The sequence below is a fragment of the Drosophila grimshawi genome, unplaced genomic scaffold, assembly GCF_018153295.1.
Source record: "Drosophila grimshawi isolate 15287-2541.00 unplaced genomic scaffold, ASM1815329v1 contig_311, whole genome shotgun sequence".
NCBI lineage: Eukaryota > Metazoa > Arthropoda > Insecta > Diptera > Drosophilidae > Drosophila > Drosophila grimshawi.
In genome coordinates, this window is record NW_025063098.1 from 9924262 (window position 1) to 9939841 (window position 15580).

A 15580-nucleotide genomic window follows, 5' to 3' on the forward strand; every position below is an offset into this window, starting at 1 on the left:
GCTCCTTTCGGGATATTATCAAGGATGTTCATGTGTCTTTAACACCTCTAACGGACTTTGAGAAGGAAATCGAGAAAAGCTCCAAGCGGGTGAGTCAAATCTTTTGTGCTTCTTCTTTTACTTCACTCTCAGCAAAAAGAGAGCGCAGCTCTTGAGTTATTTTTGTTGTGCTCTTCGCGCAGCTCTCGCCCACTCTCTCTGCCTATCGTCTGCTGGGCACAATGTTGCCTTTGAATTATCGCCTTCTAATCTTGTACACTTGTCGACAACTTGTCAAATGCCAGCGCTGTCATGCTTCTCTCTCTTTCTCCCTCTCTCTCTCTCCACTGTCTACTCTCCACTCTCGATTGGAAAGGACAAGGAGATTAGTCGACACAGTGTTCGACAGTATCGCCATTTCAGTCGCACGCATTTCGCAGCCGATGGCGCAGGCGCTTTGCCAACTTTCGTATCATATTTATAAGTAGAAATGCAATTATTAATGCATACACCACCTTTCTCAATTTATATACACATAAATACATATAAACACACATCTATATAGAACGTCAAAAGCAAGGTGCACTTCTTTCTCTATATATAAAAAAAAAAATATATATATATATATCAACGTATAGATGTGTGCAATATGTATTAACGGAGGCGTGAAAGAAACTTGCGGCGAGCATTTCGTATTTTTCAATAAATACCCTTTGTAGTTGAAAAGCTTTTGGTTAATTACGTTAAGCTTAAGAATATGCCAATGAATTATCGAACAATAAAAACTTATTGATCTTCCATATTTTGATGCTGTTAAACAGAAGGGCATAAATTTAATCAAGATCAGTATATTTATGCTAGTACTTTAAGCATTTTAACACTTAATTTATTTGGTTTAGTTTCTGCCTCTCACTGTTAAGTGATGTGCCAAAGCTTTTGATCCTGTTCCGTCGTGTGCAGGCAAAAGCTTTACTTGCCTATCGTTGACAAGTTTAACCCTTGACTGCTTTTTCCTACACTTAACATACATTTAACACTCTTATACAATATTTAACAGCTGTGATTATTTGAGCAACTGTTAGCAATAAAAATCTGAAACAACTTATAAAATTATACAAATATCATCATTCTATTTAACAATTAATTATTTTAAAATATGGTTAAATAAGAAAATACCATTTAAAAATCTTGATATACTTTATTATGAGATCTACACATAAAGACCAAATATTTTCCATTGTTGTTTAATTTATATTTATGCGTTATCTGTGTACGCACATTTGAATATGTCATTGAGTACAGGATATCTTCCAGTCAGTCATCTTGAATTTGTTTTTGAAATGCTTCAGTTCGTGAATATTATTTTTGCCTTTTGTGTTTTGTTCCAATCAGTACTTAAAATGCATATAGAGAAGCATTTCTCGATTTGATTGATGTACATTGACGTGCCCATGTCCCATTAATTAAAATTGAAGACCAAAAACGTTGCAGCCAATAAATTAATTAAATGTAAATCTGGTAAACATAACCACAAAATTAGAACTAAGAATCAAAATGATGCTCGAAGAGAAAATGTCCTGTGCCCGTGTGTTTTGAATTAAAATCATACAAAAATAAAATAATATAATCCAAATGAAAATATAATTATTACATAATTAAGAGAAATATTGTTATATTTATTTAAAATCTATATAAATATAGGCCACTTGGCACTATTCAATAATTCTAAAAACAATACAGAATAGATGTCTTGTTGATATTTTAGATAAAAATTCCTATTTACTTACATTTCGATTTGTAAAGTATTTCCGTTTTCGCAAATTTGAACACATAACCAAGAAAATTGTTATAAACTCTCCCAAAATATACATTAAAAAAGCCACTCAATCGTCACTTATGCGAATATTGAATGATTGATTGATTTGATGCCTTGAGATTGATGGCAGCACTGAGAGATTACTTTACAGGGTATTCTACGAATAATTGCTGTGCTACTTTGTCGATATCTTGCGTTGTCATTAAACTTAAAAAGAAAACTGCTGGAAAATGAAGCAATAAAAAATATTTCTATATTCGTTTAATGTGATTTCGTACAGCGATTAACGGCAATGATCGCATTAAAAACATCCTCATTTGATTTGTTGGGCGTGTATATATATATATTAATATTAGTATTGTTGTTGTTGTTAGCTTGTTTGCTGTTCGTTCGGATGTTTTGCGTATGTTTCTTGGCAATGTAGTCATCCCAAATCGTTTGGCTCCGAGCTGTGCGATTTGTGCGAGCTACGAGCTGCTCGGCAATCATTGTCGCTATCGTTGGTTTTGTGCCGTGTGCAGACAAAAGATACTCAGAGCCAGAGCCAACCATCAAAAAGTTGACAATTTTCTAGCGCGCTCAGTCGAAAATCGTTGCTAACCGAAGCCAAAAGGCTCTAGTACAATTAAGAAACAAACTAAGAAAGAAAACTCTAGCGAACTTTTGCGAATTTTTTATTATTACGAACGAGAAAAGTAAATATACTCGAGATAATCTCACACACATACGTCATAATATATATAAATATATATATATATATCAAATACATATATACTAACATACTCGGTCTGTTGTCTGCATATATCGGTTAAAGCTGCCACACGCAAAAAGAAATTCAAGCGAATTGCATATGATGAAGTTTAATTATAGAAGCGACGTACAAATTTGGCACACATTTTGACACAAACCAAAAAAACCACAAAAAAAGAGGAAGGAATGTAAATGTAGCAGTCTCCATTTGAACTCGTATTTATAGATCTGTTTTTTCGTGAAAAAAGCTTTTTGGCCAAGTGTATGTGTGAAAATATCAAAAAAGCTAACCGAAAAGTTTTCAAATGTTTCCAGCAAAATGACGAATTCGAACCTTAACCATGTGCAAAATCAATCCAAATGACCTTTATGGTTGAAGAGCCTGGCTAACATTTATTGTAAACAATGTGTTGCATTCGCAGACTGTTTAGTGTTTAGTCAGTTAGCTAATCATGAGAATGCAATTTCTCAAATCGCGCCGAAAATAAAAATAATTTTTTCGCACACAACATTTTTGCCCTGTTACCGCACAATAAAAAAAGAAAGAAAAACGAGAGAGAAATGAAGAAAAGTTTTTCAAACATGTGCGTGTGTTTGTGTACAAGTTGAAAAACCACAGGCGCCGCTGCCTTGAGATACACACCAACACACACACACACACAGGGAGAGATACGCACACACATATTTCCATCGCATCGCACACTCTCTGTGCGAGATATTAAATGAAAATTGTTCCGCATCTAAAGTTTCTCAAATCAACTCACAAACCGAAAAAAAAATATTATAAAAACCGAAACTGAGGCAATCTCAGCGCCGTGTGCCGTGTGCACTCACAATTCTATAGATTAGTTTGCGTTGAGCAATCTTCCAGTTCAGTTCTCAGTTCTTGCTTTTTCGGTGTGGTGTGTGTGGTGTTTTGTGTCCGATGTAGGTGCTGTTCCTCATATCATTCCATACACATCTAAATATACACACATATACATAAATATATATATCAAGAAAATTACAGATATATATATATATTACTGATAAACGTGGTGGCTATTAACTGATATGGCACATGCACTAACCCAAACCAAACTAGTCAACCCATTAGCCAAGTTAACAAGAATGCATACCTCGATAAATATACTGACAAGTGGACAGTGGGAGACAGTGACAAAGAGTGACTCAAGCAGACGAAAACTATCTGAAAAATGGGTTTGTCATCATCATCATCATCATCATCGTCATGATCCTCTTCAACATCAGCAGCGATCATAAATTTCATTTTGTTTTTCGTATTCACCTGTGTTATTTTTATACAAATTTGTTTGCTCATAGATAGATACACATTTATTGCTCACAACTTGTTTCAACAAGAATTTCGTTTGCCAAAGTTTTCCTTTTGCTCATCATAAATTTAGTATGCATGTGTGCGTGTCTGTGTGTGATTGGGTAATTTTCTTGAAAAAATCATTAGCTTTGCGCGCTTCCACTGATGATGGTTATGACAGATGACATTTTCCAAAATCTGACGTGCTTTAATTAAAGCCAAAACTCAAAAGTAGTTTCGACTTACAGACACACATTAATATCTATTATTGGAAATATTTGAGTACATTTGCCAAGATGTACATATAGTGAGTTTCTACACAAACCTCATGAAAATCGATAGCATTTTAAAATGTGTTAATTTTTGAAACATGTATTCAGATCTAACACAATTCTTTGCATACATATATATATATAGAAATATGTTTAGGACTGATTACAAATATATTGTTTAGATAGATTGTTTAGAACATATACTAAAACATCTCCATTCTATACAATTAGAACTAAAACTTTCAAAAACTTAAATGCATCAATATTTTGAATATAAATTAAAAACTACCTGAATTATTTGCATACATGTACTAAAACGTTGTCTGATCTTTTAGAACATGTACAGAGAAAGTAAAAAAAATTATATGTCAACTTAAGGGGTATTAAAGTATTTTGAATAAGAGTTCAATACTTTTGACACATATACTAAATTGTTTTAAGCATTCACACTGTGACTATTCAGATAGCTACAACTATATTGTTTTTAATATTTTAGAACATGTACAGAGAAAATAAAATCAAAATTCATATTTTTAAGCTAAGCCAATTACAATATTTCCAATAAGCAAATAAATTCAGATGGCGGACATTTAGATAGAGACAGAAACATTTTTAAAACGTGTACTAAGACATATAGAAAACCACAACTTAAAGAAGTCATTTTTAAATTGGAAATTATTTGAAATATGTGCAACTTGGTGCATGGACTAAATTGTGATTAGGGAGACACGATTACATCAAATACACATGTACCTACATGCAACAAGCGACTTTAGATCCGATACGTTTTCATCTCATTCATCGCTTAACAACTTCATCATCATCATCATCTTCAGCGAGAACAACACGATCATCATCATCATTAAAAGAGCTTTGCTTCAGTTTCCCAGTTGCTGCAACGAAACCCGAAACGATGCTGAACGCTATCTGCCACAATTGTGTTATATATTCTGGTCTCTGTTTGCACTTTCAGATAATAAGCATAATATATACTTAGATACAGATACTGTTAATTGTTAGAGAGAGATCAAAAGGAAACAACAACAACAGCAACAACAACAAGTACAACAAATAGTCAAAGTTAACAATAAAAAAAGAAATACAATTAAAAAAAATGCCACTGCAACCGATTGAGTCTCCCAAATGCCCAGTGTGTGGCAAGAGCGTCTATGCCGCCGAGGAGCGTCTAGCTGGCGGTTATGTTTACCACAAGAACTGCTTCAAGTGTTCCGTGTGCAACAAATCATTGGATTCGACCAATTGTGCCGAGCACGATCGCGAAATCTTCTGCAAGCTGTGCCACGGCCGTAAATATGGACCCAAGGGCTACGGTTTTGGTTCCGGCGCTGGCACCCTCTCCTCGGACAACGGTGTCCACTTCCAAAACGGCAATGAGCTGCCCGTGAGGAATGGCGCCCGTCTCGAACCACGTGCGATTGCCCGTGCGCCGGAAGGCGAGGGTTGTCCGCGTTGCGGCGGTTATGTGTATGCGGCAGAACAGATGCTGGCACGTGGCCGCAGCTGGCACAAGGAATGCTTCAAGTGCGGCACCTGCAAGAAGGGCCTCGACTCGATTCTGTGCTGTGAGGCGCCCGATAAGAACATCTACTGCAAGGGCTGCTATGCCAAGCAGTTCGGGCCCAAGGGCTATGGCTATGGTCAGGGCGGTGGTGCCCTGCAATCCGATTGTTATGCCAACGATGAGGGTGCACCGCAAATGCGTGCCGCCATCGAGGTGGACAGGATTCGTGCCCGCCCCGGTGAGGGTTGTCCACGTTGCGGTGGTGCTGTGTTTGCCGCCGAGCAGAAGCTGTCGAAGGGTCGCGAGTGGCACAAGAAGTGCTACAATTGCAAGGATTGCCACAAGACGCTGGACTCGATCAATGCCAGCGATGGACCCGATGGCGATGTCTACTGCCGCACCTGCTACGGCAAGAAGTGGGGACCCCATGGCTATGGCTTTGCCTGCGGTTCCGGTTTCCTGCAGACCGATGGTCTGACCGAGGATCAAATTAGCTCCAGTCGTCCCTTCATCAATCCGGACACCACGTCGATTAAGGCGCCCGAGGGTGAGGGTTGTCCACGTTGCGGTGGCGCCGTCTTTGCTGCCGAACAGCAGCTGTCCAAGGGTAAGATGTGGCACAGGAAGTGCTACAATTGCACCGATTGCCATCGTCCGTTGGACTCGGTGCTAGCCTGCGATGGTCCCGATGGCGACATCTATTGTAAGGCCTGCTATGGCAAACACTTCGGCCCCAAGGGCTTTGGCTATGGCCATGCCCCCACCTTGGTGTCCACCACTGGTGAGTCAACCATCCAGTTTCCCGATGGTCGTCCGTTGACCGGTCAACGCAGCTCGGGCGGCTGTCCGCGTTGCGGTTTCGCCGTCTTCGCTGCCGAACAGATGATCAGCAAGAGTCGCATCTGGCACAAGCGTTGCTTCTACTGCTCTGACTGCCGCAAGTCTCTGGACTCAACGAACCTCAACGATGGACCCGATGGCGACATCTATTGCCGCTCCTGCTACAGCCGCAACTTTGGACCCAAAGGCGTTGGCTATGGTCTGGGTGCGGGCGCTTTGACAACGTTCTAAAAATTGCAGCTGCAACTGCAACTGAAACTGAACTTTTAACTTAAACTTAAACCAAGCAGCAATCGTTCCGATTTATTTGTTTTAACTTTTATAGCTGTTTCAAAACCCCAACTAATTAACTATCCAAGAACAAAACTAGCTAACTTTAGTCTTCGGTTTTCCAACGATTTTTTGATTAACGACTTGCCGAAACTGCTAACGTTTTTTGTCCATAGGTTATGTGAGAAATAAGCTTTATGAACAAATTACAAAACAAAAAAAAAAAAAACACAAAAAGTAATGAGAAAAAAACAACAAAAAAATAAAAGAAAATTTTGAAAAAAACCAACAAAAAAAAGAAATGTATAAGTTGAACTTCAGAACTTATAGTACGAAAATAAAAATCGAATTAACGAATTCAAGTATCGACAATGGCACAGGCAAAATAAATAATAATTATTATTGTAACATATAGCAGAGTATGCAGGCTAACACAGCGCAAAACAGTTGCATCTATTCACTTGGACTGCACTGTAACGCAGACTACAAATCTCACGAGAGCGAAAGAGACGAAGTGAAGAGGTGAAGAAGACAGCTGCAGTCATTTATCTATTTCGATGCGAAATTATATGTAATATGCTCCAATATATAAAAACAAAATACAGAGAATATTCTAGAGCTATTGCTCCTATGATTATGATTATTATAAATTGATGAAAGATGATGATTATGATTATGATAATGATGATGATATATGATGTATATGTATATTTAGCTTATTTAGAATTGTATGTTTTAAGTACTACTTGCGAAATCTTGATGATATTTCATATCTCTACTTATATATATATTTCAATTATTCTTTTTTTCTAATTCATGAGCAATGGATTCGCTCTATTTACAAACACACACACACACACCAAAACAAAAAACACACACACACATAAACACATATATAACATCCAATAATATATATGCCCCAGTGGGTTCCATGAAAACCAAACAACAAAAAGAAATTATTTTGGAATTCGTTTTCAATTTTCAATTAGACTCTTTTTTATGGGCGCATACCTGTATTACAAATGTGTATATATTTGAATTTTCAGTGGGTGTTTTGGGTGCAAAGCGTTTCACGTTTTTTGCTTTTGGGATTGAGCCACCGCATATGGTCTATATATAGCGTCCGACCGATCGACCGACTTCGAAAAACAAAATAATTGCTCAACATGCCTGCTAAACTTAAGTGTGTCTACACACGCACACACAAATTTATATATATATATATATGTATAAATGTTTATATATATATATATATATATGTATATAAATATATCTATATATATAGTTAGTTCTCAGCAAAAAAGCATTCGTAATGTGTGTGTTCCATAACCGTATCTGAAACGATTTTCTAAATATAAATATGATGCTAATATGCTGCATACAAAAGAGCGAAAAGCTCCGCCTAATTTTCACTCAAGAGAAATTTGTAAATTGGATATTTATTTGTTTATCGCATATAGTAAGTATAAATATATATGCCACGTGCTTGATTATCCTCTCTCTCTCTCTCTCTCTCTCTCTCTCTCTCTCTCTCTCTCTCTCTCTCTCTCTCTCTCTCTCTCTCTCTCTCTCTCTGCCTCTCCTAAAACTATTTCTCTTTGGGGCACTTAGTTACTCATAGTATTGGAAATGGAATTCATGTCATGTGTCATCTTCTTGTGTTCCTCAAGCTGTCAAAACACTTGCAATTAATCGACAACGCGACATTTGACTTTATGTCAGCGTCATCATACAACAATTTTCTTTAAAAATATTCACATTTCTTGCAATTCTAAGTTTACAATTTGGCATCCATCTCATATACCCTAATGACACTTAAAATTTGATTAGCTGTTTTAGTTTCCAGTTGCACTTTGATACACATGCATTGCATATCATTTTTTTGAAAAAGATTCGTATTTTTTAAACACCACATTTGAGAAAAAAATGTGTTTTCCTTATCAAATCTGTTCAAGTCATTCCTTCTGCATCACAAAGTAATTTTCGTTATAATATTCATTTTAATTAAATATCAGATTAAGATTGAACTTAAATGAATAACTGTTTTTTTTTTTCCTTAAATCAATATTTTAATTCAAAGTCATTTGATAAAGTCTAAATTTGATTTAAGTCAAAAAATAATAGTAAAACTAATTTTGAGTTTCTTAAATGATTTTGTAATAAAGTTGATTGATCATAGAAAATTGAAAAGAAAGGTTTGAAAATATAATTTTTAATTTTAAAATTCTTATAAATCTGCTTTCATATTTATCTTATTTATTTTAGACAACTGTTCTTTCTTGTTTAATGTCTTGCCCAAAATATCTTTATTTAAATTCATATTAAAACAGATAAAGCAACCGAAGACTAATATTCTTAAAAACACTTCATGAAGTCCGATTGATGTGTACAATAATAAAGTATAATCTACAAATGATGGTTTATTTTGTGGCTAGTTTAATCAATTGGAATACTTAGTCGAGCGAGATTGACTAGGAGATACCTTGAACCCAGCTATCATTATTATTACTATCTATTAAATCTATTGTTTCCTCTTCTGCGCCTATAGATCTTCTTTTCACTGTAATTCCTGGACGAGAATGAGAGAATCGTTGTCGGTTTGAGGGTTTCTATGTCCTCCGAATTTAAAACATGTTTCCCAGAGTACTACATCTTTTCCTACCTAAGACTGTTAAAGATGTTATTCCGTTAAACACACTTTCTAGTTGTAATGCCAAATCTTCTCTTAAATGACTTTGCACTCAAAAATATAATCAAGGAAGCCCCATCGTTAGAAACTAGAAGTGTATTGTACATTTGTTTGTTTGATTTTGTATTAATAAGTATATTATATAAATATGAAGCCTATCTCTTTTCAATTGTGTCTTCTATTGCTATCAGAAATCGATTTATATCGATATTTGCGAAACGAAGGCAATAAATTCAGATAAACTTGATCTTAATATCCAAATTTAAAATCTCTTCCTATCATAATCTATGAAATCAGACTCGACTTTTGGTGCTGATCAAGACCATATATATCTCTTGTGGCCGGACATGCTTTTTTCTACCTGTTGTATATTTGAGCACAATTACAAATATCCATTTTAACCGTTTTAAATGGGAGAATTTAGTGAAGCAATTGACCAGAAAGCTTATACTATGAATATTATATTTATTACTTTGACACTCAAGTGGAAAATGTATGAGATTTTGATTAGGAAACTGCGCAGGATATCTGGCAGTCAGTCAGTCAAGCATCAGCATTTATAATAACATATTTTTCTTATTTTCCGCAATGACGTTGATTACAAAAAAAAAAAATAGTTGATGTTGCCAAGCGAGTCGATGCCATGTATATATAAATATATGTATGTATTTAAGTACATATATATTATTTTCTTTAATGTTGTTCAATAGCAAAAATAGCTGAAATTAATTGTCTGAGGTCGTTTGCAGCCAGGTGTGTTTTTCATGCTATGATTCTATTCACACACAGCTCACCTCACAGTTCGCCGATACGTAGCTATGCCATATTTTTAGACCTTCCTAGTCAGCGTCTATTTTTGAGTCATTCGTTTTTGAAATTTTTGCACATATGACACATGCGAGAAAGAGCTCTCAACATTTTTTTCAATTGATAAACAAGACACTGCCACTTTGGATGACTATGCCGATGAGCTCTAAATATAGTGCATAAATTCTTATATATTTATATAAATACATATGTATATCATTATTTTATTTTGACATTAATTAATTTTTAATATCCCGAACCGGATTTCTGCGTTATTGAAATATGTGACTGTTTGTATATGAGGGCGATCTTGATTATGATTTGGATATAAAACGGATGGATGTGCGTGGGTGCCTTGTTGATGGACAGGAAATGTTCGCCCGGCTTTCGTAGCATTGATAAATTTTCGTTTATTATTTGCGTGATGTACAATCAATCCTCAATCTTCTGCGCGTATCAAAATTACATTTACGTGACTGCAATGCATTTAATGGCCGAATTATTGATTTCACATTAACGAAACTTTCCAATGGAGGGGAAAATACCTATTTGGGGGCTGTTTTTTCTATTTTGTGTGTTGGTCACACCGGTAATTCGTTTCTGGCTGCAAATCACCAATTGTAAAATCTAAAATGCAATTTCTGTTTAAAATGTAACCACATTACAACAATCAACATCTGCAGGGGAGAGTTCCTTTTCTTCTCCTTTTTTTTAAATAACACTAACAAAACAGTAGTAGAAGAAGGACCTCATGCAGTGTTATTTATTGTCCTGCTGTTGGCAATGTCCTTCCACGGCGGTGGTGGGTGACAATTCATAAATATGTCACCCGTGACTGTATTCAATTATGGGTGCATGTCAAAAATGATATTGAACTATGGCACACGTACTCTTCTGTATGTGTATTTAAAGGGAGTGAAAAGTGAAAAAATAAAAATAATGTTTTTCCCCATCCCTTATAATGTCCTTTATCGAAAGAAAAACTCAAAAATACATATGCAAAAAATCCAAATTCCTAATAACAATTTTATTTGCAATAAGTTTTAATTTAAAAATTAAAAAAAGATCATTATGATGTTAAGGAATAAATGGTTATTGAAAAAAAACAGATAAGAAAAGGCAGAAAAAAACACTTTTTTGAGAATAAGCTCAATTTTTTGAACAACAATCAGATTTATAAAATGCTGATCTTAGTTATAAGTTCATCTAATGTAGGACTCGACTTTTATATAACAATTATAAATCGGTCACATACATACATACATATATATATTTAATTAGTAAAACTAAACTTATTTGTAATTTTGAAAAACAATTGTCTTAGAAATCGGAAACATACATTTAAGATTGTGTATCAATAATTGATAATAATAATTATCAATAATTGATAAAACAGGAAAAAAAATTAACAATTAAATGTTTTTCGCTCCACCCTAATATAATAATAATAATCAGGCATATGTGCATATATCATATATGAAAGAAAAGCAAATACATTTATTTTTTTGTGCAGTGTCAGCTTGGCCTGCGGCACTTTATGACTGCTTCTCGTAAAAACTGTTTGACATTGGTGGCTTAACTGATTCCTTCTAAGTAGTCATAAAAATAAAACATTTTGTCAAACAATTTTCCCGAAGCAATTAATTTTTGTGCACACAACGGCGACGGACGAGGCCTAGTTACGGGCAGACCTTCAGCCAGGTCACCCGGCAACAAAATCAACACCTTTTTTGGGTGGCACTGTTGTCCTCGTCTTGCTGCATTTGCCATATTCATAGGCGCGACACGTGTCCCGTTTACATTTTATTGTCCCGCTGCCTATTTATATGTGTTTGTGCTTTTATAACGTTTAACATTGTTCGTTTGCTTTTACACTTTTTTGGAGTTGATTGTTTTTAGCCCGAAAGCACGGAAACTGTTGTTATAAAGAACAGCGATCGTAAAACAGATGTTAAGTGACAGATTAACAGTATGTAGATAATAAACTGTTAGCAATAACAGCCAAACTGAGCTGTTCATTAAATTGGTTTGTGACTGTTAATGCCATAGCTGTAGCTGTTAATCTTATGGCCTCTTTCCCACCCACTATTTTGTGTGTGCTCTGCAAATATGTATTTGGCTGTTGACATTTATTTTTTTTTAATACAAACTTGATCTTTAAAATGTGTTTGCTTAACCATAAGCACCCTTTTATGCATTTTTGTTTATCAATAAGGCATTTGAAATGATGAGTTTATTCAGTGGTGGTTTTGAAACGTGGCCTCAGCAAATATTTGCACGCATTTTATGCACTGTGTTTGCTCCTTGATGTTGTCTTTTTAGAGGTTGAATGACCGCAACCAACATAACATGACCAGACCACTCTGTAAACTTTAATGTGACCAGTATTAAGCACCTGTCTGTAAAGTGACAAGGGACTTAGTACACACATTCATACTCACATAGACGAACATATACATGTATGTATATTAATGCATATTTTACATGGTTAGAGTCTGTTAATTAAGCATAAGACACAATGTAATTTCTTTGTTGTCAAAGCAACTACAACAACTACAAGAACAACAACATCAACAACGAACGACGACAACAGTTGCATATTAAATTATTTTTCCAACGTTATATGGCGCCATTATAGCGCTGTTTGCCACCTTTTTTGATTTGATTAAAAGTTGTGGAGAGGTTGAGTGATGGGGGGGAGTTGAGTATGGCAAAGGAACCCAACGAAGCGAACCATTGGCGGCTATGCAACGGCAATGTTTGTGCCGTTCCCATTTCCAGTCGTCGTTTGATTCGTTGTTTGTTTTATAAAACAGGCACGCTCACCTCAACTCTCTCTCCAGTTCCTCTCTCGTCCTCTCCTCCCACCCACTCCTCTTGCCGTCCGTCGCCAAGGTATGTAAATGCCACTTAACGTTATTTTTTCTACCCCATGATTTTTTCGGTCTTTGTATTATTTTCATTTATTTGCATCACAAATTATGCTAGCTCTTCTCGCTCTTAGCTCTTTGCTCTTCTTCCAACTCCAGCTGCAAATAATCTTCTTCTTCGTGTTTGCAGTATTTATTGGCAATTGCAAACGTCTGTCTGTTATGCGTCTCCTCTTCGCCCCACCTCACCTCACCTCATCATACTACTGTTAACATCGTCGTCTTACAATTCAATTATTTTTCATTTTCCTGTTTTTGTTTTCTTCCATCGTCCGACGACGCTGTCTCGGCTCAGGCCACAGCAGCAACAACAACAGTAACAGCAACAACAATAACATCAGCAGCAGCAGAATTAACCTGCGTGCATCACCCGCCCCCGTTAACAGCATTGCATAAAGCACATACAACCGCAAATGCGAGAGTGAGAGAGAGAAAGAGAGAGATAGGTAGGTTGAGCAATTGCTGTTTGGTTAGTATGTTGCAATGGGTTCTCTCGCTCTCAAGCTGCCTCTCTCTCTCATCTATTTTTTGCGCTCACGCGCAGCAGGTCAAACTGTTCACAAGAGATGTGAATGGCTGGGAACAGTTCATCAGTTAAAACATTTCTAAATATTAAGCACAATTAACCAAAGCAATTGGATTCCCAGTGCTTTTCTCTAATTCGCTATCTTCGCCTTTTCGCATTTTGTTGTGCTAAGCTTTTCGTCATTTTTGCTTCCTGGTTATTTGACGTTGGCTGTGTGTCTGAATTGATAACATTGTCGTCGTCACTGTGGATGTTGTTGCTTTATTTATTACAACATCAACGGCATTACGACATTTGTTGTTTCTATTAGATCTTTCATTTGTGTAGCTCTTTGCATATGTATGTGTACTGTGTGTTGAGCGCCTGTTAAAGATTCACTTTTATGCGTTCTGTTGTGTGACCCAGCTGCCCAGTCAAAATTTTTACCAATTTCAACATGTTTGCAAACATTTGTTAATGTAAATCACTTGTATACAAACAATATATCTGTAATAAGGCAGGATCATAATTGAATATTAAAATAAGAATAAGAATGAGTAATCATATAAAGTTGTATGGAGAAATATTAATAATTACTCATATGCAAAAATATTACTATTAATAATATATTCTTCGCTTACTTATCGTTGCGTTCTTAATTTTGCTTACTGGGTGACGTTTTTCCAGTTAACTTTTGCTTACTTCCATACATGTGTGTGTGTGTTTATTTTTATGCTGTCGCCGTGTTCGAGTTCTTATGCGCTTCATTTTGTTTTTGTACACGTCGTTGTCGCTTGTATTGGTGTTGGTGCGTGTCTGGTCTACGTGCAGACATATCATGCAATATATACATACATACATACGTCAATAATCCCTCACTGAAAACCGGCTGCAGATAACAACAACAACAATGCGAACGGCTTTCCTCTCTCTCTCTCGCTCTTAATGCTCGCATCCCAGATGGAAATTACGCCATCAAGTGCAAAATTTTTCTCTTATGCATACAAGAATTACTATATATATTTTATATGTTTTTCACTTTGATTGGGATATTACAGCTTATTTGTCGTAGATTTTTTATTTTATTATATTTATATTGAAAAAAGTGTTTTTAACACGAATGCTTCGCATTTCCCAAGAAAACAATATGGATTGTCTTCATTTTATTAATATAAGAAAACAACTGATACTTATTCGTAAAAATATAGCAAAAATGCTTATACGAATAATAACTTAATGCATGTGCCTTCACATGCTTATATTTGTGGAGAAAACCAAATGTGTGAAATCGGGACATACCAGGCAGGGAAAAATTCACATGAATTTTCCCGCTGGGTCATGTTTTCGTGTGCTATTGCAGCAACAAAAAACCGTCGACGGAGAGCAGAGTTTAGTACAACTCCGCACGGCCAGCAACCCACAACGCTGTCGCGGCCGCCCGTCTTGTTCCGTTTTCGTCGTTTTAATTTGTGTCGTTTTTTATGTATATGCATAAGAAGTGCATCTGTATTCATTCGTTGTGTTGTGCATTGTTGCAAGCCAAGCGAGGCATTTGTAATTGTTATTGTGTTATTGTCCAAAATATTGTTAATGTAACAAATATCCCAAATACTACATGTGCACCAAATTATTGTCCATAAGTGTCAGCAACAAAAAAGAGAAGTTTTTCGTGTATGAAAACGGTTGTTTAAATATTAGGCGTGTTCACGTGGCCAGGCAACAAGCAAGCACATGTTTTAAATGCTGCCAGAAAACAAAGCTAATTTCCAGCTAAAAGAAATTCAATTTTGTGTTTTTTTTTTGTGGGTTTGGAGCTGAAAGAAGAAAATAAAACGATTCAACGACGAGTGAGTCTCTCTGTGTGAGTGTTTGTGCCAGAGCGAGA

At 35.9% G+C, this 15580-nt stretch overlaps 2 protein-coding genes across 4 annotated transcripts in view; both read left to right on the forward strand.

Moving 5' to 3' along the window:
* The window catches only part of LOC6563984 (protein AF-10), a 29881-nt gene that overhangs the window by 2335 nt on the left and 11966 nt on the right, over positions 1-15580 (forward strand). For both annotated transcript variants that reach the window (XM_032737132.1, XM_032737130.2), the window contains exon 4: positions 2-89. In XM_032737132.1, the coding sequence (XP_032593023.1) occupies positions 2-89 (88 nt within the window). The remainder of the gene's footprint in view (position 1; positions 90-15580) is intronic.
* Positions 2335-7382, forward strand: LOC6563985 (muscle LIM protein Mlp84B). 2 transcript variants are annotated; one of them, XM_032737134.2, is made up of 2 exons: positions 2335-2490; positions 5106-7382. In XM_032737134.2, exon 2 carries the CDS (start codon positions 5247-5249, stop codon positions 6723-6725), a length of 1479 nt encoding a protein of 492 aa, XP_032593025.1. In that variant the 5' UTR covers positions 2335-2490; positions 5106-5246; the 3' UTR covers positions 6726-7382. The 2 variants fall into 2 exon arrangements, with proteins under 2 accessions (XP_032593025.1, XP_001989813.1); XM_001989777.3 differs by lacking the exon at positions 2335-2490 and adding an exon at positions 3398-3472.

Excerpts from the sequence above, each read along its gene's own strand:
- LOC6563985 (XM_032737134.2), top strand. The coding sequence starts at position 5,247 with ATGCCACTGCAACCGATTGAGTCTCCCAAATGCCCAGTGTGTGGCAAG.